The sequence below is a fragment of the Humulus lupulus genome, chromosome 3, assembly GCF_963169125.1.
Source record: "Humulus lupulus chromosome 3, drHumLupu1.1, whole genome shotgun sequence".
Taxonomy (NCBI): Eukaryota; Viridiplantae; Streptophyta; class Magnoliopsida; order Rosales; family Cannabaceae; genus Humulus; species Humulus lupulus.
In genome coordinates, this window is record NC_084795.1 from 37,484,658 (window position 1) to 37,508,942 (window position 24,285).

Sequence of the window (24,285 nt, forward strand, 5' to 3'; positions counted from 1 at the left end):
ATTTGCAGGATAAAATTTAAGTGATAAACAAAATCTTATGCCTAAGGTTCAAGATACACACTACTACAAACATGAGATTTCCCGATAGTTTTTAACTGTCGTTATTGAGCAACGACGACAGTCGATTAACTGTTATATTTTCCTATGCCGGTGTAGGGGTAGCTACGCCGATAGTTATTAGGTGTTGTCGTTGCTGGTAACGCCGACAGTTATTAGGTGTCGCCGTTGCTGGCTACGCCGACAGTTATTAGGTGTCGCCGTTGCTGGCAACGCCGACAGTTATTAGGTGTCATCATTGCTTACAAAAAATTTATTTATTTTCATTTTAAATTAAAAATTATGATTTAAATGAAACATTTACATACAAATCTAAAAAAATTATAAATTAAAATAACAATACTTATACAAAGTATTTACAAATCAAATAATACAAATTTTAGCCAAATATAACCCTACTACTTGACTCAAAAATCACACAAAAATCACAGTCTTGTCTATAAACATAATCGTCTTGACTTTAAAAAAATATAACTAGATTTACAAAGTAAATAATTAATAACTCAAAAAAGGAATCATTTACTCAAATAAAAATTACAGGTTCAATCTCCTAGATTGAGACCCTATTATGCCTTTCCCCAGCAATTGATTCGTCCCAACCAACCTAATCAAGTATACAAACAAATGACGTTAGTATTCTACAATAATAATAAGAAAAATACTAATAACATCAAATGAAGAGAGGACAAAAGAAACAAGTTGCCCCATCAGCTAACCTACAAATTACGCCATTGTGAATTCTTCCATCTAGCGGGATCAAGATAATTAATATCTGTGGTTGTGCCCATATACCTGCCAAAGGAATTCATTTTGCTTTTAGCCCAAAATTATCCTTATTCATCAGCATTACAGAAAATATTCTTGAATTTTAGAAGGCAATATGTGAATTTAGATCCAAGAAAATCTAAGCATAAACCAATGTCAGATTCTTTTGTCTGGCTATTATCATAACAGGAATAAAGATTCAAGTATAGCTACCTTCTTGTTCCAGATTCTTCGGCTTCAAACATCATATGAAAATGCATGCCAAGAGATATTTGGTTTCAACACACTGTCTTGTAGTACTTGGCTAAAGGAATAACAAATTTTTATGGACTAGCCCTGCACATGCAAAGAAAAATTACACAGTCACTTTGCAACCTAATTATAATGCCCTCTCAAACTGATCAAAATGTAATAAGATATTGAAATTTGCAATCATGAAAAATTAGTAGGAATTTGTGTTTCTGAAAAGAAGAAAAAAAATGTAGAATCCCAACCTAGGATTGTAGAACATAGTGAAGGAACAAAACTAAATACATGCAATAATACACACTAAATATAAGAACACATCAGCATTGAATCCAATCCTTGTTTGAGTAGAAATTCTTAAATTATTTCAGGAAATCATAAATCTTAATTCATGCAAACATCTAATGTCCATAAATATATTTTGCAAACAACTCTGACAAGATATATTAATTTGTATGTGAGTTCTATTTTGTGTGGTTAAAGTTTAATAAAACATAGCTTGCCTAAATCCCAAATTTTTCCATCTAAAAAACATAGTGAAACAACACTAGTTTCAATTCTTTGGAAACCACAAGCAATTTAAACAATCGACACTAACTGATATAATAAAAAACTTTATTAGATCCTAACTATATCTACTAATTAAATTTATTAATGAACACTAATATATATATCTATATGTGTACATAGTTACAACAATATCAGCAGGAACAAAAGGAAGGCATTTCTTGAATGTATATTGACTATGAAGACGCCAAATGCTAAGTAAATTATCAAGTCATTTGCAATAAAATTATACACCATAAAATTATATAGATCTTTTTCCTTCAAGCCTCAGTATTGCAATTATTAGGAGCCTCACTTTCATTCTACTTGTAAATATGCTTGGTCATTCAATCACTACAAGAATTTAGCCTAATATAACACCTAAAAATCACAATTTTTAAAAAACGCTATGGTTAAATAGAAAAATCAGGTGCGCTCTTGGTACAGTAAATTTTAAAGCCCGCCACTAGCTTTTCCATCTCCCCCTCTAATATTCTATTAGCCCTAAAGTATCTCTCTCTCTCTCTTGTATCTTCTTCTTCACAAATCAACCCTAACCACGTTCCCCTCTCTGTCTCTTTTTCTCTCCCTCTAAAAATAGCCACACACACTCCAATCTCTTGCCTTCTCTCGTTCATCCCACTCACAGTGACTCTCTCTTTCGCTCTCTTTGGTTTGGAACCATCGTTCACCGACCTCTCTCTCTCATTCTCTTTCAGATGTGGGTGCTAAGGATCAATGATGAAGGGTCCCAGGAAAGGGCTTTGGGACGATGATGAAAAGACGCAATAAGGGTCGAAGTAGATGCTCCCCAAAGTGCTTTGACCCTTTCTTCTCCTTAGCGCGAACTAGAGGCCTTTCCTCCATGGGCGATGGGCAACAGAGTCTGTCCATTATGTGAAGTAAGGTAACTTTAACCCATTTTTTTAATTTATGATATATGAAGTATGATTTATATGTAAACTAAGGTAACTGAGCCCGTCAATTTTGATTTTTTTTTTTGTGTTGATTAATGGATTTGAAAGTTTAATGGCGCCATTCACAAGGGTATGCCCCACAAGTTCTACCATGGCCAAACTGGGCGTGTCTGAAACATCACCAAGTGTGCTATTGGCGTGGAGGTTAACAAGCAGGTTGGGAACCACATCATTAAGAAGAGGATTCATGTTCGTGTGGAGCATGTCCAGCCCTCTAGATGCACTGAGGAGTTCAGAAACATAAAGTTAAGGAACGATAAGCTCAAGGTCGAGGCCAAGTTGAAGGGTGAGGCCATCAACACCAAGAGGCAGCCAGAGGGTCCCAAGCCAGGTTTCATGGTCGAAGGAGCTCAGTTGGAAACTGTCACCCCCATTCCTTATGATGTTGTCAACGATCTCAAGGTATGTATTATTTTTTCTTATCAATGTTCTGTTCTGTTCTTGTCTGGTTTTGATTTTGTTTTCAAGACTACCAATGGAAACGTTTCCTTAATTAATTCAAGTACTCGAAGCCATTGTTAGTTTTCATATTTTGAATACTATTCTAAGTATAATTTTGTTTTAAAAAATTTATGTACTATTTTTGTTGTGTACAGAAATATTCCAAGAGTCCAAGATTTTCAGTTTATGAAAGACAAAAAGCAAGAGGCATTCTCATCTTTCATGCACTACAAATCTTATCTTTCACGCAAGGCACATAACCTCACGACACCAGGTCTTCAAGGCAACTCACCTCACTAGTCATGGCATCAATTCGGAAGGACACCTCAAAGCTTCACAAAAGCCAGATGGCAGCAAGCAGTAGGCACAACACCTCAGTATCTCACGGCATCAGGTCTTCATTTATTAAGATTTTTTTTGAATAAATTTCTGAAGTCAACTCTATATTCGCTCAACTATATACATGTAATACTGTTTTTGAGATATACTTTTATGAGTTACATCTGTCTATAGAGTTGAGCGAATATAGATATACTGTAATACTGAGCTTAAACCTCCTCCCTGAGCTTCATTGTCTATAGATATACTGTAATACTGGACTCTTGATCAGAATTAGACAAAAAGTCAACTATTAGTGATCTTAATGAAAGGCATGGTAAGTTTTTTTTTTTTTTAAGGAATCCTTTTCTTATTTTTAATCACATCTAGATAATTTTTATCTCAGTTTCTATGTAAGAAAAACACTGAGAGACTGATGAGATTTGATTGAAACTGTCAAGTAGATGAAAATTAATTTTCTACTTATTAACTATCATCTAGCTCAAAGATGTTGGCTTTGCATAGCATCAGAATGATTTGTTGCCACCGTAGTTGATTTTACGACTAGTTTGGCTGTTTCCCAACTATTTTATGAGTTTCATTTGACTAAGATTTTTACTTTGGAATTCAGATTGCATATTTGTAGTATGTGCTAATGATTTTTGTTTTTGTGTGTTTCTGAGTGAAGCAAGAAAACTGTTTGATGAAAGTTCTAAGTTAGATGTTATGTTTTAGAGTTCTATAATTATGGGTTTTCTAAACATGGAGAAGTTGATAAAGCTATTAGGTTGTTTGATTGGATGCCATCAAGAAATCCCATTTCTTAAATTACTTGATTGGTGGGTATTTTAGCTAGGATGCCATCAAGAAATCCACCACCTATTTGGTAAAGGATCTAAATTGTATTTTGGATTAGTTTTCTCTGTGATAATACAAACTTTTTAAATTTACTTGAAATTAGTAGTAGTAGTAGTAGTAAACTACTATAATTTTTCTTGCTAGCTAGTTACATCATAGAAAAGCAAATCCCAAATCATGTAAAACATATTAAAATTTGGGTCTAGTTTGATTTTCTGTTTCTTTATACATCTCAAGGCCACAAGATTATTTTATTGCAAGAAGTTCTATAAAATCAAAAAATTAAATACATTTCTTTCTAGTTTTGTGTTCCCTTCCCCACCTGCAGCTTTCTCATTTTGACAAATTGGTTTTTTCTACTTTGTTTGGTGAGTTGTATCTCTGTTTCAAGTGAGGGGCTACTTTGATCTTAGCATGAAATTTGAATATGATATTGATTTTTGATGGTCTATGTTTTGTGTTGGCTACTGTTTTGTGTTCTCATTAACAGTTGGAAAACATTTTTTTTATTAATCCAGACTTATTTTTTTTTGTCTCTGTTACAGGTTATTACTCTTGAGGATGTAATAAAGGGAATGAAGGTATAAAATTGCTTGAACTCTTATTTATTATGGAAACTTTCCTTAACCAAATTGCTATGGTCTATTATTGTTGCAGATCATGAGGGAGACTTTGATATATTTGTCACATCTTGATCACGAGGGCACGGAAAAGCTGGTATGGGTTTATGGAAAATAAAGTAGTAAATGTATTGAAATATTTTTCATGTTTTCTATTGGTACCAAAGTTAGTACAAGCTTCTGTTAGATATAGTTTTTATTTATATTTATGTCTAATAATATTTCTGTTATGATGCGACCTATTTTGAGTGGAAATTTCTTTCAAGTCATGTGGCTGCAGCTTGGGGGCTGCTGATAGTGAATAGTTTGAGGAAAAATATGAGTGGGGAATTTCTTTTATTGGCCATGCAAATGAAATTATTTTCTGCATGTATAATTATAATGGAACACCTTGTTTCTATCTTGTCAGACACTTGCAGAGAAAATGTGTCAATTGATTGTGTTATATATTATTTTCCTCATAAATTCTATCGTATGTTGTCTATTCTTCTTATATGATGCAGATGCTAAAGAAGCTAAGCAAACAATTAAGTGGCGAGGATTGGAATTGGAACAACTTAAACACATTATGTTGGGCAATAGGGTCTATATCTGGTTCGATGATGGAAGAACAAGTACATTTTTAACTTTCCCTATAAATGTTATTTCTACTCATTTTCTATTTGTGATAATAGTTTACTTGGCATTTCTGTTTTGACTACAAAAAAATGCTTATTCTGATCTAAGATAGTCACATGGTCAGTGTAAGCTTGTACTTTATTTCCTTGTAAATGTTATTTACACCACATATCATTATGAGTTTGTGGGGGCACATGTCCATGCATCTGTCATGTGGTGTTAGGGATCTTGATGTAGAACCCAGAGATCACTTTTACATGCCCCTCTCATTTGGGAAAATATGAGAGTTTATTTATTTAAATGTTATACATGTTTCTTGATAATGTGTTTGCATCATCAAATGCATAAGAAATATTCATGTTCTGGAGGTCAATGTATGCCCTTCATATTTTTTATGTTGGTTTGCTTAGGCAAGAGAACAGATTTTTGGTTATGGTCATTCGTGACTTGCTGAATTTATGCGAAATCACGAAAGGGAAGGATAACAAAGCTGTCATCGCAAGTAACATTATGTAAGTGTTCATGATTGAATGATTGATTATCTATCTTGAATTGAGGTGGAATGCATATAGATATAGCCTGCCAGGCCATAACACCTCATTCCATCCAGATTCTTTGGTCATTTGTAGAAACCATGAATTTTAGCCACTTGATTTTAATTGTGTAACTTTGAGAACCATGAGAAACTTGGTTTGAGGTATACAACCAGTACTTTTTTGAAATCTTGTACATAATCCTCCTCTCTTTCTGCAGGTATGTTGTTGGATAGTACCCAAGGTTTCTAAGAGCTCACTGGAAGTTCCTAAAAACTGTTGTGAACAAATTGTTTGAGTTCATGCATGAGACACATCCTGGTGTTCAGGCATTTTTTCTGTTGTGGTTTTCTTGGTTAGGTTTAAGGCTTAAAAGTTACTGAGAAATTTTGTCTTTTAAATTGAATGGTTTGTCTACATAAGTGTTGCTAAAGCTTTGTGTTCATGTGTTTCAGGATATGGCCTGTGACACATTCTTGAAGATTGTTCTGAAGTGCAAACGGAAATTTGTAATTGTTCAGGTAACAATTACTTTGAGAAACTCACATTTTTTATTTGAATTCTGGCTGTTCATAGTTGTCAATATTTTTCTCTGGGTTCAGTTATATTTGCAACTAAGTAAAGGATGATATTAACTTGCTTTCACAATTAAGGGAAACTAGAGTGGATTATTTTTGTTAACTCCTATTTATTCAGTACTTTGCTCCTTTTTATTTGCAGGTTGGAGCAATGAACCATTTATAAGTGAACTTTTAACAGGCCTTCCAACCACTGTTGCAGATCTTGAGCCTCATCAAATTCATTCATTCTATGAATCGGTAGGACTTTTTAGTTGGACCTATTTACTTTGTTATACATAAAACGGTCATACACATTTAAAGCAGGTGGTTTGTTTCAGGTTGGTCATATGATTCATGCAGAATCTAATCCTCAGAAGAGGGATTAGTTTCTACAGAGATTGATGGAGCTGCCTAATCAGGTCATTTAAATTTTATTTACTTCTCTTGGTCATCTCCATTTATGTTTTTGTTAGATACAAAATAGATCACATATGCTATATACTGAATTCCTTGTGCTATTACTTCGTAATGCAGAAATGGGCTGAAATTATAGGACAGGCACGCTTAAGCGTTGATTTCCTGAAAGATCAAGATGTGATAAGGACGGTGCTGAATATTGTGTGTATAGATTCTTGGCTCCTACTTCACTTCTGTGATGTATGTGGAGCATTGGTGTGAGGAGAATTTCAGGAGCCTAACACTGGGCAGCCCAAATTTTTCTGACATTGAAATGGTTAGTCGCTAAAAAAATTCTATGTCATATACCTTTTTCTTATTGAGTTTCAGATTATCTCCAGAATATATTGTTTACAAATTGGTGCAACATAATTTGTTTTTTTTTTTTTGAAACAAATCTACATGTATTATTACTTAAGAAAAATACAAGTAAAGAAGGAAAACAGAACAAAACAGAAATAAAAGACAGGGAATCTGGCTTTTATTTTATGTGTGTATTTTATGTTTGTGTATTTATGTATATATGTTTAACTTTACCTATTCTCTGGTTTGATACCATTTCTCTAAACTGTATTATTTGGTCTTTTTGCTTCAGTTACCTCAACATATTGAGATACAATAATAGGGTACTCTTCCTTGTTGTTACATGTTTCTTAATTACAGTTAGTGAGGAAAACCATTCACATAATATATGATGAGCAGTTGCTTCAACTAAATTGGAGAAGACATTGAACTCCTATGCCATATTGGCCATGAAAATGTAAGGACTGTTAAGAATTAGAATAGCTCCTTAAGCTCTTAGCCATTTGAACTCCTTAAGCAATTTAGCCATTTGAACTCCTTAAGCGATTTTCACCTTCTTTAATAATTTTGACCTCATTACTGACTAGTTCAGAAGAGAATTTGGGTTTAGTTTTACACTAATGAACATGACTATTTCATATATGTTTCATATCTTGCAAAGCTGCTTTGTTATGGTTTATACTGTACATATTTTTGTTTAATCTAACATTACTTACTTAAGTAGTGTTGGGTTTCATTGGTTTTTGCTTTTTATATATGTTTCATTGCAGGGTTAAATTGTTTGACAATAAGAAGAGATTAACAGTTGTAGGCTTTAAAAAATTTCAGAGCAACATCATGAGGAGGTTTGCCTTGGAAACCTGAGGAGATTTCAATTTACAGAGCTTCAAATGGCAACAAACAACTTCAGCAGCAAGTACTTGGTTGGATGATGAATTGAAGGATGGAACAAGTTTCATGCATGATTTACTTTTGTGTATCTTGTAATGTTTCTGTTTTTCATTTTTAAAGTAAAAAATTTTCAAGATTATAAAACTTTATATGTTATGCTTTCAAATTTAAGTTAGAACTAAGATCTCATGAAGTAGACATATTCATGGTTTGAATTAGTTATTGTTTAATGTAATACTTGTGGTTTATCAATCTATTGAGAATTACATTTTATGATTAATTTTGATTTTTTTTTATCAAAATACAATAATGAAAATCTTTTAATTAAAAAAAACCTTATAAGTATACTTATCAAAATAAAATTTAAAATATATTATCCACACTAAAGTAACAAAATTTTATTACTAGACTTTTAATATGTTATGATTTAGAAATATATTATAAACATAACAAATTGTTATGATTTATATAATATAACAAACTAAAAATGCTATCAAAATAATCAAATGTAATAATGGAAAAGTGTTATGCATAAAGTATAAGATTAAACTCCAAATTTATAATCAAATACTCTAACGAAATGTTATTATTTGAATATTATAGCAACTAAAAATGTGTTATTGAATAGTTTAAGATAACATCGAACATAACATTCGAATACTGTTATAGAAAAGACAGGGCTTTTAATAACAGGGGCTATGTTAGCATTTTCAGAAGCGTTATCAATACTCCCGGTTAGCAGTTTTTAAGTGTTATGAATACTATTTTTTCTTGTAGTGAATACCAGCCCCATCATGCTTTGGTCGAGTAATAGTACTTATCCATGGAGATTGAGTAAAGTAACACAGGTGGAGAACATCAAGACACATTACTAACACACATTTAATTTACTATATAAAAAGTAGAAACGAGGAGAACTAATCCAAGATGGCTGACCTGCAAGAGTATCATGTCTGTATTTGGGATACTTAGACTTTTCAGTACACACAATAGACTTTGAGCCTCCTTTTCAGTACTTTTTTTTGCATTTTTATTTTGTAATGCCAACAAAATTAAAAATAATAAAAATTGTCAGCTAAAACATGTGTAAATATAGATATCATTTGATATAAGTCATTTAAAGCTACACTTAAGACCAAAGGTGCAAACACATAATATAGTAGAAAGGGATTTTTTATATTTTTTCTGCTTATACAATTTATCATCATTACAACATTAAAAAAAAAAGAGTAAAAAATTGATTTCATCAAACAGAATAAAAGACGATTAGAAAAACTAAATCATTAAACCATAAAAAAAGTATGATAATTGACTCACAAAGACATAATATCAGAAGACAATATATATGATATAAATATATATATTTATTTTTAAAACTAAGATCATAAAAGACTTACCCACTAAAGGATTTTAAGTCTGAACAACTCGTGACAAAGGAGAGCCAAGAGAAAATAAAAGTAATCAACTGTTATGAAAGCAAACCCACAACAAAATTAAAACATAATCAATTATAAAAAAGAAAAGGGTCAAGAAAGCAAACCATGTAGAAGGCCTTAAACCTTGACTGCATTGAAATTGAGTATTAATTTTTGAGTAACAAGAATCACTCTTCTTCGTGTCCATACAAAAATTCTGGTTTCAAATATTGATGAAATTCATCTTTGCATTCATCTTCAATCTTGGCCAAAAAAATACAAATAAAAGGAACAAAGGCATTCAAATAAGCTTTCCATAAGCAACATGACTTGAATTTAAAACACAAAATAAATCAAAAGGCTAACACCTCTGTAATGCCCCGAATTCTCCGATGTGTTCAATGGGGGTTAGTAAGCCGGGAGGGCCATACTTGTTTCATTATACCATTAAATGATGATATGCATGTATATGTGAACTATATTATAATATGATGTTAAATGCATGCATGTGAGTCCACATTTTAAATACAGGGGTGTGATGGTAATTTGGCTCGTTGAGGGTATAATTGTATAATTGTATGCATGTTGATGATATATGTTGAGACCACATTATAATGTGAGTTTGTTCGAACTATTCGGCATGAGACGATCTTGGAATATTGATTAGTGGTCTAGTCATAACAGATCTAAGTTCGGGATGAGTCTCGGGGTGATTTTAATGATTAGAGCGTTACCGAGAATTAAAGGGTAACATGATATGAATTATTGGTGTTTGAGGTTATTGAGAATAGCGGGAATTGGAGAGTGTTAATTATGATTAACGAGATAAGTAGAAAATACCAATTTTGCCCTTGGGATCCTTTAGAAACCTTAATTTCACCTAGAGGTATAAAGGTCATTTCACCCTTAGGATAGATATAACCATTTTGGCTATGAAAGAAGTGAGAAAAACAGAGTAAGTTCAAGAGCCTTCCCGTATCTATTTCTCCTTCAGTTTCCTTTGAGATTTTTGAACTTGAGGATTCAAGCTTGGGAAGTAAGCCTTGGGAGTTTGGGAGTGTATTCCACCCTTGAAGAGCGTCATAAGTTGAGCTTTGGGTAAGTTTCTAACCATTGAATTCTCTGGTTTGCCCTGTTCTTAGTTTTGTTTTGCAGATGAGATTTCTAGGTTGAGATCTTGGTTTTGTTGGGAGTTTTGGCTAGGGTTCCTATGGTTTTGATGTTTGGGATATGTTAGGGTGGTTTTTGGGTTCATTTGGCATCAAAAATGGGAATTGGAAGTATTGGAAACAGGTTGGGATCGAAGGAGATGAAGAAGGAGGTTTCAGGGGGCATCAGGTCTGGAGGAAGCGCTGTAGCGCCCACCCTAGGGCGCTACACGGGGGTCTTTTGGGCATGTTGGGGGTTCTGAGTTTAGCGCTGTAGCACTACTCTGTTCCTTCAAAGTCCCGTTTTGGGTGTTTTTAAGCGTTTTTGACTTAGGGTTTCAATCCTTAAGGCCTGGGATCGAATCTACTCACCATGTGGGCATGTTTCGAGGTCCCGAGAGTGGTGCTTAGGTAAAGACCCTGTCCGTGTTGATTCTCATTAATGGAGATTATAATTGGTTGTGATTAGGTAACCGCTAAGGAACTAAAAGATCGATCGTTCTCAGGGGTATTCTCGCTCGAACTTGAGGTAAGAAAACTGCACCCAGTATATATATGACATGCATGATTGTTATTGAGGCATATTGATTGATAAATGTGGACATAGATTGCCTATTAAATGCTAGCGAATATTGTATACTTGTATATGTACTGACTAGTCAGGGACACTGACCTAAGAGTCAGAACCGACATAAGTGTCCTGAATGCAGGGCCAAATAAAGATTAGATCTAATCGATATTAGCATTGAATGGCTCTAAGGCATTAATGCTAGACCGACCCTAAAGTCGATGAAACTTATAAGCGCTTGGCTAGTCTAAGACTAGTTACTCAGAACTAGGGCCTAAGGCCCAGGTGACCGCTTGTCACATGGCTAGGGAACGATGTTCTAGGATTATGACTCTATGGTCATGAGGAAGGTTATGTTGGTGACCAGTCACCATGCACCCATCCTGGTTAAGCTAATGAAAGGTTCACATACCTGTTAAGCCTCGGTGACCCTATCATCACAAGGCTGAAGGGAGCTATTCCCAATTTAATGACTTTTGCGACTGTCACCTATCTGTTTTGGACTGATAGTCTTGAATGATTATTATAATCATTGTTGATATTATATCATGCTATCTTGTGTTTTCTTGCTGGGCCTCGGCTCATGGGTGCTATGTGGTGCAGGTAAAGGGAAAGAAAAACTCACCCAACCTTGAGTGGATAGCATAGGTGGTGATGTGTACATACGCGGCCGCTTGACCACCAGGGCCAAGGAGTTCTCAGAGGAACTAGGGGGTTTACCCTATTTTTGCCGCTTGTGTCGGCAGGGTTGTAAATTTAAAAACAGTAATGACCTTTTTATATTGTAAATAACGTGTAAATGTTTTGATGAGCTCATGAATAGTTTTAATAAAGTATATCATTTCCTTTTAATTGGTTTTCCACCTTAACCTGTTAATAACATGTAGAACACATTTTTAACCAAAGGACTCGGGTAAGGGGTCAAATTTCCAGTTCATCGATCACCGTAACTGTTCTGGGGTAACCAGGGCGTTACAACCTCTAAATCATTAATAAAAATTTGTATATAGTCAATGGAATCCAATAATACATATGAATATACACATATATACTCAATGGAACATGAAAGATTATAGCAAATAACAACACTATTCCATTGGCTCTTCTCAAGTAAAGATTATACTATATCACCACTAGCATGATAGGTTGGTTAAAATATACACACACAAAAAATAGCATATTTATTGTCCCAATCTTAAAAATCAAAACAAAACAAACAAATAGAAAGCAAAAAATAACATGTCAGCCTCATGTAGTTTGCATATTTATTGTCCAAATCTCATAACTATCAGCCAGAAGTAGTTTCATAATCAGTCAAAATATAGAAACTGTACACTCCTAAGAGGGCAATTATTCGGCGTGTATGGGAGGAAATCTAGATCCCTCAAAGCACTACAAAATATCACACACCAAGAACATCCAAAAACATAAGCTCTCATTTGTTAAAATAGAGGGTAATTATTTTTATTTGAAATGAACAAAAACAACTAAGTATATATTAGAAACACCATGAAAGATAACATCATAGGCAGAGCACATCCGAAATATATATTTATATATATATTCTTTTGTTACACAGGGCAGTTCATGCCAAGAAAGGAAATGGTTACAATCAATTGAAGTGAGTTAAGCGACATAGCAAAGGCAATCAAAATGCACTTTTTCATTTGTCAGAATTTTTTTCTTCTTCTTTTTTATTTCATGTTCATATTCTAAGGACACAATTGTGTACAGAAAAATCATAAAGATTATCAATTTGACAAAGAGATCACAAGCTAGCAGCTCTAAAGTTATCCATTACATAACTTTGAGACTCTATATTGTCGATTGCTGCATATAGGTTTAAATGGATCAGTAATTTAGAATCTGTTAAAAAATGAAAGAATCATTAAAGATATATGCATAACATGAAGTCCCTCATTCAAAAACTCTCAGAAGCACCATAGAAAAAATATGTGCAGAACTTTCCGTGAGAATCTAGTCTCTAAGTGCATCTTCTCATTAAATTATAGTATAGACATATAATTTTGTGTTAAGAAAGGATGACGATTAGCTCTTTTGTTTTGTTTATTCTTGGGGGGAAGGGGGGTTAGCATTGTCAGCTTACAACCATGTTCCAAGTCAGAAAAATACAAACTAAGAATTATGCAGAGGTGCTTGTTGGAAATAATTTTAGTAGCACATAAGGATTAGAAAATTCGATCATAAACAGATTAAAAGTATTAAGTAAAAAGGAACACAACATATACCATAAAACAGTAATGTCATCATCAAGAGCCTGAAGTAATATAATAGATATATCGACAGATAATAAAATAACATTCCCAGCAAACAAATAAGACTAGAAATATCTTAAAAGAACATATCAAAGAAGGTAATATCAGGAACAGGAAGTGAACAGAAGCTCAAAAGATAGCATCAGAGCCACCCAACCCAATTGCAATCTTATCTAATTTCTTGATTAAAGCAAGATGTTTCAAAAATAGCAATGGTGTCAAGGATAAAAAATATATATACTTAGGTTTTTTTGTTCATTTCAAATAATTTCGGACTACCTTGTGTCACAAAAGAATATATATATAATACTACTAATAAAAACTAAATATATATATACCGTAGATGGAGAGGAAGATCGGAAGAACGTCTCCGATGAAGCTTTGAAGAATCGTCAATCTCAACACTTGATAGTCTTCTTGTAGACAAAATCTCTAATTAAGTTAAGAATATTAATAATAAAATAAACTAAATATATATATATATACCGTAGAATGCCGAGAGGAAGATCAGAGGACAGCTTGGAGACGCCGTCTATGATGGAGCTTGGAGGAGCCGTCTGTGTTTGGGGTTTCGAAGATTGGGATTTGGGTTTTAGTCTGAAAGATGTTTGGGGTTTGGGGATTGAGGTCTGAGAGGAGAGAGACTTTCAGAGGGAGTCGTTTGGGGTTTCGAGAGAGGCTTACAGAGAGGTTTGGGGTATGGGTCTAAGAGGAGCGAGAGTTACAGGGGGAAAATAAAATTGGGTTTGGATTTTTTTTATTGGTTTGGCGCTAAATAAAAGCGATATACCCGCATGTCTCTCAAAGTACCTCTAGCGACGAATTTTTAATGTCGTCGCTAGAGGTGTAGTCGCTAAAGCCTATTACTCTTGTAGTTAAAGAATTAAATAGTTTATAATATAGTTAATTTTGTAAATATGTTGAGGTATAATAAATTTAAATTTTGATATAGAAATTATTATAAATACAAAAGTTAATATTATGAAAAATTTAGAAACAACAAAATCTAGTTTTAAAAGTTTTTAATAAATACATAATTTTTATAAATATATATGTTTACATAATTTAGTTTATTTTTAAAATTATACTATTCATTAATTATTTTACAATATTTTTCTAATTAATAAAACAACTCTTTTTTAACTATTAAAAATTTTATAAATATGTTAAAGAATAATATAGTAAATTTTGTAAATATGTTAAAGAATAATAAATTTAAATTTTGATATTAAAATTATTATAAATACAAAAGTTAATAATATGAAAAATTTAGAAACAAAAAAAAAATCTAGTTTTAAAATTTTTTAATAAATACATAATTTTTATAAATATATACTTACATAATTTAGTTTATTTTTAAAATTATACTATTCTTTAATTATAATTTGTTATTTGAATTTTGGCGAAATTTTATGACTGTGGGCATTGGACTTTTATTAACAGTCGGTGTTGGAGTCAATAGCGACAACGTTTAACTGTCGATATTGGTCTTGAATTAACTGTCGTCGTTGGAGTTAATAGCGACACATTTTAACTGTCGGCATTGGTCTCGAATTCACTGTCGGCATTGGGATCAATAGCGACACATTTTAACTGTCGGCATTAGTCTCGAATTATCTGTCGGCATTAGGGTCAATAGCGACAGTAAAAAACAACGGTGACAATTATTAGTTGTCGGCGTAGAGTTCCGCTAAGCTATTACGACAGTCAACAGAGTTGACTGTCGTGGTTGGGTGTCGGGAAATCTCAGTTTTGTAGTAGTGACAACCAGTTACATCTTTAATAGTATTATATAGATTAATTCAAAGAAATTTTGAGGGAACATAATAACATTAGGCTAAAAAAATTTAACAATAATAAAGGTATGAGTAACGGATAGTGGCTGCTGATTAAAAAAATATCAGGGAGAAAAATAATGCACAAAATATACATTTATAAGGAACAGTTGTGCTAGGGTATGCTTTTTTATTATACTATTACAATATTATTCTATTTTATACACGTGATATGATGATGTTGGATGTAATTGATGGAGTCCAGCCTATTAGAACAAAGGGAGCTCACGAGCTCAAACTAGAAAAGCACAATAAAAGTTCTCTGAATATTCTTCACATCCTTTTTCATTAGAAAGAGAAGTATTTAAACAATTCCCAAACGACATAATTTTTAACAAACAAACAAGGCCTAAAAGGTACTTCAGTAGCTAGCAAATAGACGACAGTAAATCAAGATAAGAAAAACGACATCTAACATAAATAACGACAACCAGTGGCAGAAATAAACAAACAAATAAATAGCAAATAAAACTAAGCTGCTGAAGTAGCATAAGGAACAGAGGAGCTCAAATGGTGTGCTGCCTCGATTAGTAATTCTAGGCATATTTTCAAAAAATCTGAATAATTTATTATACAGAAAACATAATTTAAATAAAAGAAATTAATATAACTATATCGGCCGCTGATAAGACAAAATAAATTGGAAAAACTTAATATATTTGCTAAAGTTTGCTTTCAAAACTTAATTTTAAAGAAAAGATATATGGTGAACGTAGCTAATATATTTTAACCAAGTTGGCATTAAAGTTTAAGTCAACATGTATTAAAATAGCAAGTCTCCCCAATTTTTATAATTTATTAAAAATAAATATTTACACAAGCAATCATTCATATAATTTAATGGAAAAAAAATTATGTTTTTGTCAAAATTATTCATGTATTTATTATTACAAATTGATTTTTATGTATATAAATATGTTTGAGCAGCCTCTGATCTCACGGGGTTCGTAATTTAATGAAGAAAAAGAAAAACGAACGAAATTTAGTGACAAAAGATGAATATGTGACGTGTGCTCGAGATATTAATATTTGGCGTATATATATATTAATAAAAATGAGCTTCATACATCAATATTAGTCGTTATGAAACAAATAATTATGCATAGTTATTTATATACATAACAATCCTCTCTCAACTTGTCCCAAAATAATGAATATCAGTTCTAAAGAATGATATAACTCTTCTATATAGCAAGTATGTACATGAATTTTGTTTTTTTTTAAAGATGTTTTATTTTTTTTCGTTAACTTTAACAGAATATTTTTATATATAATAAAATATTATTATATTTAATAATATATTGAAAACATTATTTAAAATTAAATTAAATTAAATAAATAAATAATTAAATAATTTAAAATAAGATATTTTTGACATATTTTATAATGATAATTATTTAAAAGTAATAATACTATATATTTTATAACTTAAATAAAATTTAATTAAACTTAAACTTCACGTATTAAAATAATATTATATTAAATATATAACATAATATTATCTATTATAGAAACAAACTTCTTTTAACGAAAATCCTAGCAACAAATTTAAAATTTAAAATCTATATATAATATTAATATTATATTAAACATATAATATATAATATGATCTTGTTGTCACTGTCAAATTAAAAAATTAGAACAAACATAAACTTAAATAAAAATTAATTAATTAATTAATTAAAATAAAATATTTTAAAAATATTTTATGTTAATTTAAATAATTAAATCATATTTATTTAAAAATAATAAAGTCATACATATCATTTTTTTTATCTTATAAATTTGTGTGATAGTTTATTTTCTATCAAGTGATTGGAACTCTTTTTCTTCATCAAATTCACCAAAAGATATTGCGAGATACATTAGAAACTAAAAATAATTGATGCATGTATATTACTCTGCACTATAACTTTTTTCTATTATTAATTTCTTTTTAAATATTATTGTAATTTATATATTTGTCATGTAACATGTAAATATATATATCAATGTTGTGTTTATATATGTCATATGTATAGACATTATTGATATAAATATTTATATATACTGTAGAACTGTAATTCATTCTATTATATATTGAAGAAAAAAAAGTGAACTGATTTTTATTAAAATTATAGACAATATTTTGCCCTAATTTTTTTAATATATTTATGTCATACATTATATTAAACATATTTTATTTATTTTTATAATATTTTTTATTTAAAATTTATATGATAATTAAAAATAATAAAAATAAATACATATTTGAATAAGCATGTTTATAACTTTGAAACTAACTAAATATGCATTGTACGTTATTTTTACATAAAGATGTGACATATTTTTTAAAAACTATTTATATATTTATAAGAGAACTTTTACTCGAAACAAAAACAACTAAAAACAAATTAAGTCACCATATATTATATATTTTTGTGACTGTAATACTTGAGCCATATTGTTTTTAGATTTTTATCAATGATAACTTTTTCCCCACCAAATTTTCACTTTTAGTCACAAAAGTTGTGCTATAAATAAGATTTTTGTTTGAATATTGGGTTAAATTAAAATATATGGGATATAATATTAAATTACACTGACTAACTATACACGTGGCACATCACTTAGCAAACACATCAAAATTGACTTTGCACTACTTAAATAAAACCTTTTTGTATGATTTTTTTATTATAAAATTAATATAATTTAAATAATATATTATATTTATTAAAATTAAAATTAAATAATAAACCAGTATATCAATTTTAGTTTCAAAAAGATAAAAATAAACATATTTAAAACTTTATTAGTTGTAATTATACATGGTAATAAAAATACATTTTGGAAACAAAAAAATAAAACTTGCAAGTAAATGATTAATGTTCATACATTTTGTAATATACAATAGAATTTTTTTTAGAACAGAATCTCAAGTTTTGATGTCTATTATTTTTATTATGTGTAAAAAAATATGTATGGAAAAATATCAGTACTAGTACCTACCTGATCACTCACTTTACGATCTAGCTATATAAATACCCATGTAATCTGTTCATCAAGGTACACCTAAACAACTTCTCATCGTACAAAGAAAGAGAAGATGAAATACCTAGGAAGTAGTCTTCTTCTCTTATCTTTAACTCTTTCTTTCTTCTTAGTGATAGTCCTTGCAGACGAAAGAGAAGACCACAGATGCGGACCACCTGTAGGCAACCCTCCATGTGGAGACACCAGATGTTGCAGCATCCATAACTGGTGCGGTGGCGGATCTGACTACTGCAGGGGTGGGAACTGCCGATACCAGTGCTGGTTCGTCGCACATAGTTCGAGTCACGATCTCCCCCGAGCGCTACTCAGAAATAACAATGAAGGGATAAGCAAGATTGTAAGTGAATCAGTTTATAACGAAATGTTTAAGCACATGAACGATTGCCCTAGCCAAGGGTTCTACAACTACGACGCTTTCCTCATTGCCGCTTCCTCTTTCCCTGATTTTGCTACCACCGGTGATGTCACCTCTCGTAAGAGAGAGCTAGCCGCTTTCTTAGGTCAAACTTCTCAAGCAACAACAGGTTGATCGACCATTGTTAAATTTGATTGATTTTACAATAATTATTTATAATGATTTTCATATATTAACATGCATGCATGCATGCAATTATTATTTGTGTTGTAGGTCAAAGGTCTGATTCAATCGATTCACATACATGGGGATATTGTCATATTAACGGGACTACGACTATGGTCGACTCTGAGAATGATTATTGCACGTCCTCTCATTGGCCATGCGCTCCAGGCAAAAAATACAATAGTCGAGGACCTGTGCAACTCACTCAGTAAGTACATATGTCGATATCTTTGTAGTTCGATCGTATAATATAGATATAAATATATATATATAGTCATAGTTACGTATTCTCTCTTTTTTTCCTTCTTTAAATATATATATATATATATATTCGCAATAACATGTGTAATGTCTTAAGGATGAAAATTGTAAAGGTATAATCCTTGATAATATGTTGACTAATATAATTAATCACACTGATCGACCTCAATGGTTTTACTTGATTATTCAAAACCAATTATAAATAATCTTGTAATTTATATATATGAACTTAATTATTTGACATCTTGAAATAATATATGATACTCGATCTCTCAGTAACTACAATTATGGGTTTGCTGGAGAAAGTCTTGGCATTGATTTGATCAACAACCCTGATTTGGTAGCGACAGACCCAATTGTATCGTTCAAGACAGCCATATGGTTCTGGATGACTCAGCATGACAACAAGCCTTCTTGCCATGATATTGTTATCAATGCTAACTCCCAAGAGAAAGTGAACCCCAGCTATTTTGGTACTGTACATGTGATTGGAAACATCATCAATGGACATAGGCCTAATAATCTGGTAACCGATACAGCTACTAATAGCATCGCCTATTACAAGAAATACTGTGACATGTTAGAAGTGAGCTATGGAAATAACTTGAAATATTGGTACGACCGATCGGTTGATGCTCACATCCAAATGCCTATCATCTAAAGCATAAGGATAATAAGAAACAAAAAATGATGGCTCTCTCTTTGGACAAATTAATAGGAAGCGTTTTTTATATAAATATATATTTATGTTATTATATATGTGTGTGTGTGAGTGTGTGTTCTACAGTCCTCACGTATGGCCGACTTCCTATATATTATCTTTGTATATATTTGTCCACGTATGTAAATGTAACAAAGAGGTTCAACTTCTAAGGTTGACCATCTTAGCGATGAATAAATGAGCCACAGTCGTATTTCTTCTATCTTATAGATTTCTATCTAATACTGCTATTTTATAATATTATCTACAAAATATTAACATTATAGCCCACTGAAAGAAACAAATTTATATATCCTCTTATATACTAAGTAAAGATATATCCTTCTTTAGAAATTAGCCTAACAATTAACTTAATTTCCAAGTATATCCTTTTTTTTCCTTTTTATTTTTTGTATATTAGCTGCGACTATCGGCAAGCTATTAGAAATTGTTGATATATATTTACTACCAATTACTTATTTTCATTTTATATTTTCCTTATATCGATATTCATGTATAAAACTTATTTTCATGAATAAAACTAAAGATTCAAAGATCACAAATGAAACACAAAATTTTAGAATCATAAGAGAGCATTATTGGGTGTTGTTTTTGACACTCATCATCATAACAGAAAGTCGTCCTGTATTAAATTCCTCATCCTCAGTCTTGACAACCTTCAGCGACCAACATTTATTTAAGTAATGAAAACTAATGAAGATACTTTTAAATAATACTTAATACGCAATAGAGTAGTATAAATTAGTCTGGTTTATGTTGTAATATTATTTTAATAAATATTTTGTTGTTCTAGTTATTCTAGGTTTGTTGTTTGGAGACTTTAAATTTTGGGAAAGGTCAAATTTAAGTTGTTGTGTTGTCAAAATTATTTTAAATATATATATATATCTTATAATAAATATTTTGGGATATTCTGAGTGCCAGATTTTAAAATTTTTGAAATAGTCATATTAAACTATTATGCTGTCAATTTTTTTGTGAAATTTAATTAAGTAAAGTAGTTTTAATTTTTTTTGTTATATGTTATATCAACATAATGAGAATTGTAATGAATATTATATAATTTAGTTAATTAGTATTATTATAATTAATTTAAAATTATTAAAATAATTAATTAGTAGTTAATTAGAAATTAATTTATTTTCTCTATCTCGGTATGCTTGTGATTGATGGTTGTTGACCACAACCATCAATTATAGGGATATCGGCATAGAAATGATAAGTTTAAATTATTATTAATAAAATAATTTATCTAATTCTTTAAAAAAATAAATTAGTCCAAAAGTTAAATAATAATTAATTTATAAAATTATTATAATTTCAAATTAAAAAATTATGAATAAATAATTAAATAAACAATAATTTATTTTTTAATTTTTTAATTATTTTTTAATTAATTAAATAATAAAATTTTATATAACATTATATAATTAAATAATTTAATTTAATTTTTTTATTAAATAACATTGTTACACCCAGATTGAATCTTTGTCTCGAAACACAGGCTCGTAAGATGTAAGCTCGAAATAAGCACATTCATCGTGTTATCCACACGTCAGAGACAGTTTCACAGTAAGTGACAACCTCATAAGCCCGAGTATTGTGTGGCCTTGAAGGTGCTCTGAGCCAACGAGTTAGGCTTGGAGCTTACAGTAACAATGGATCAACACTTGTACAAACTTCTAGGCTCGAAGGGGGTGGCTCCGTCAATGGTTACTTGTTAAGAGCATAGGCGAACCAAGATGGTGAGCTCGTAATTGGCAAATGGTCTCGAAGGCACGTGATCCTGGTGTTCCAGCTCGTTGGCTGTGTGTAAACATATTTATTATTAAGAAATCCCTATGTTTAAGGAATCTGATGTAATTTATTATTCAATCCCACATTTTATGGGATATTACCGTGTACATAGTAACTAATGCATTTATTGGCATTATATTATTTAATTTACAGAATATTTTCCTGAAATATGTGGGAAGCAATTATGGAAACCTCTCTATAAATAGAGTGGGATAATTCTTTTGTAAATGACCGAAATATTGAAAATTGGGAGAGAAAACTCTCAGCATTTGCTTTCCTACAAGTTTTCGAGAAAACTCCAAAGAACTAATTATATAGAGTCGTGGACTAGGCAGATTTTAACTGCTGAACCACGTAAAAAATATTGTCACTTCTACAAAAAAGACTTTTCTCTGCAGTTTTTTTACTTAATACACTTCGGTTTTCGAGAGTATTGAAAAGCGTAGTGTATTCGACAGCAGAGAAAAGTGGTACACAAACCACGGAGAAAAGTGTGTTTTCATAAAAAAAAATTCAATTTCGATTTTATATAATTATTTTGAATTCTGATTATATATATTTATAATTATAACCTAGTCTTTTTAATAAAAAAAATTAATTTTCAATTTTAATTATATATAATTATTTTCAATAGTATAACGTAATTTGTTAAATTGTTATATATACATTTCATAACTAATACAAAATAACTGGCTAGTAATGAATCAATGACTTTAATCTTTCTAACCAATATAAGTTAGCACTTTAATCTTACATACATATAAAAACTTCGATTTCATAAATAAATGGCATTAATCTTGCTAACCAATCACTTTGTAGTGGTAGTAGATCTTCTTTGACAATGTATTCCTTTTTGTCAAACCACTGCAAAATTAAAAAGTTAATATAGATTAGATAATTAAATATTATATCTAGTTTTTCTTAAGCAAAAAAAAAAGAGTGTAAAATATAACATATTTTCTTCTTGATAACTTCTACCGGATTCGGTGCATTTACAAGATCATAAATGTATCTTAGTACATAATAACCACATTCAAGACTTTCAGGTTGTTTTGGACAAGAACCTCTCAGTAATTTCGTAAATGTGCCGATGTATTCATTTTCGAAACATTGTGCGTATGCTCCACAAAAATTAAGATTAATTAAATACATATTATACTCTCAACTTTTAAAAATTAACAATGCGTACATTACAATTGAAGAACTTACTTTTCTATAACCTCCTTAATTATTGGTGAATATTTATGATTTTTTAAAGGGTCCAAAATTATGGTCATCCCCCGCATCATCACGAGCACCAACATCCAAATGTCGACTAAAACAATAATAAATTATGATTATTATAAAATTAAAATTCAACCATAGTAGTGATAATATTTAAGTAGTTCGTTCTTACTCAACAATCCAAGGAATGAAATATATTTGGCCTCGTCTATCCATAGTCATCATCCATTTGGCTATAAGATCCACCGTATAATTTTTACTTTCATCATTGCCAATAGAAAGATGTTCGGTGTCAAAAAATTTGTATAATTGTCGTGAATTTGGGTGCATGCTTTCCCAAATGCATCTGTAGAATCAATCATTCATATTACATTTTCAATTAATAAATTAATATCGTAAAAAAAAAATGGGCAAATTTTCCTCTGTTTCTATAGTATATCCAAAATTATAAGTACCTATAAATTCAATTCAAACAAACACATACAACAAACAACATGCATGTTCTCAACCATAAGCCACTGCAGCACACAAAATTTGCAAAACCTACTTCACTAAGACACACATGTTCTCAACCTTCTGTTATCTCCACATCACACAATTTCATCACAGAACTTACTTCACTACGGATGAATATCTAATATATTCAAACTCCTCTAATAGTTTGTAATGACATAACAGATTGAGTTCGATTTGAATTGATACATACCTCATACCAAACAGCATAGCTGAGGATCCAATATTATCCATAGAGGCTGCTTGATAAACATCTTCCGAAGTGATGAAGATAGCCTCGCGTTCTCCTATAAAATCCAGGTCAACGGAAACTTGTACAAACCCATCTATTCCTTTAATGGAATAATACTCCTTCACTATAAATTTTAGACTTAGATCAATTTTGTCCCATTGGTTATCTGTTAACCAATTTGAAGGTTCTGGTTGAGTTATTTCAGCGGGGATGACTACGTGAGATCCAACTGATGATAGATGTGGGCTTGGTGATAGGGATTTGTGTTTAGATGAAGATGGACCCTACATAATAGCATTTAACATATCAATATAGTGTACCCATTTAAAAATAAAATTTAAACATATAAGCAAATAATTTTATACCTAACAAGTCACAATTAAATATTTTGGCCAAGGCAAGAATGTGTCTCGTGCGTCCCCAACATATCGTATGTTACCAAAGGGAATAGGGATCTGAGCTTCTTCATGTAAGACATTTATTAGCCAAAACC

The 24,285-nt window shown here is 31.0% G+C and overlaps 1 protein-coding gene and 1 long non-coding RNA gene across 7 annotated transcripts; one reads left to right on the plus strand and one right to left on the minus strand.

Moving 5' to 3' along the window:
* Window positions 1-396: 396 nt before the first annotated feature.
* Window positions 397-14,331, minus strand: LOC133822537 (uncharacterized). 6 transcript variants are annotated; one of them, XR_009887931.1, is made up of 7 exons: window positions 14,083-14,331; window positions 13,935-14,009; window positions 9,587-9,654; window positions 9,126-9,204; window positions 1,036-1,158; window positions 774-849; window positions 397-661 (listed from the first exon to the last, which is right to left on the minus strand). It is a non-coding gene; the product is annotated as an uncharacterized LOC133822537 (long non-coding RNA). The 6 variants fall into 6 exon arrangements; XR_009887927.1 differs by having other exon boundaries at window positions 9,587-9,867; XR_009887932.1 differs by lacking the exon at window positions 9,126-9,204.
* Window positions 14,332-18,516: 4,185 nt separating this feature from the next.
* LOC133823933 (mulatexin-like) lies at window positions 18,517-19,966 on the plus strand. Its single transcript, XM_062256785.1, has 3 exons — window positions 18,517-18,988; window positions 19,093-19,252; window positions 19,582-19,966. The coding sequence occupies exons 1-3, from the start codon at window positions 18,517-18,519 to the stop codon at window positions 19,964-19,966; spliced, it is 1,017 nt and encodes a 338-aa protein (XP_062112769.1).
* The last annotated feature ends 4,319 nt before the right edge of the window (window positions 19,967-24,285 follow it).

What these genes read in the sequence shown, in the direction of transcription:
- LOC133823933 (XM_062256785.1), top strand. Translation starts at nt 18,517, where the DNA reads ATGAAATACCTAGGAAGTAGTCTTCTTCTCTTATCTTTAACTCTTTCT. An exon ending in AACTTCTCAAGCAACAACAG is followed by an intron (nt 18,989 to 19,092) that starts GTTGATCGACCA and finishes TTTGTGTTGTAG; the next exon opens with GTCAAAGGTCTGATTCAATC. An exon ending in GGACCTGTGCAACTCACTCA is followed by an intron (nt 19,253 to 19,581) that starts GTAAGTACATAT and finishes TCGATCTCTCAG; the next exon opens with TAACTACAATTATGGGTTTG.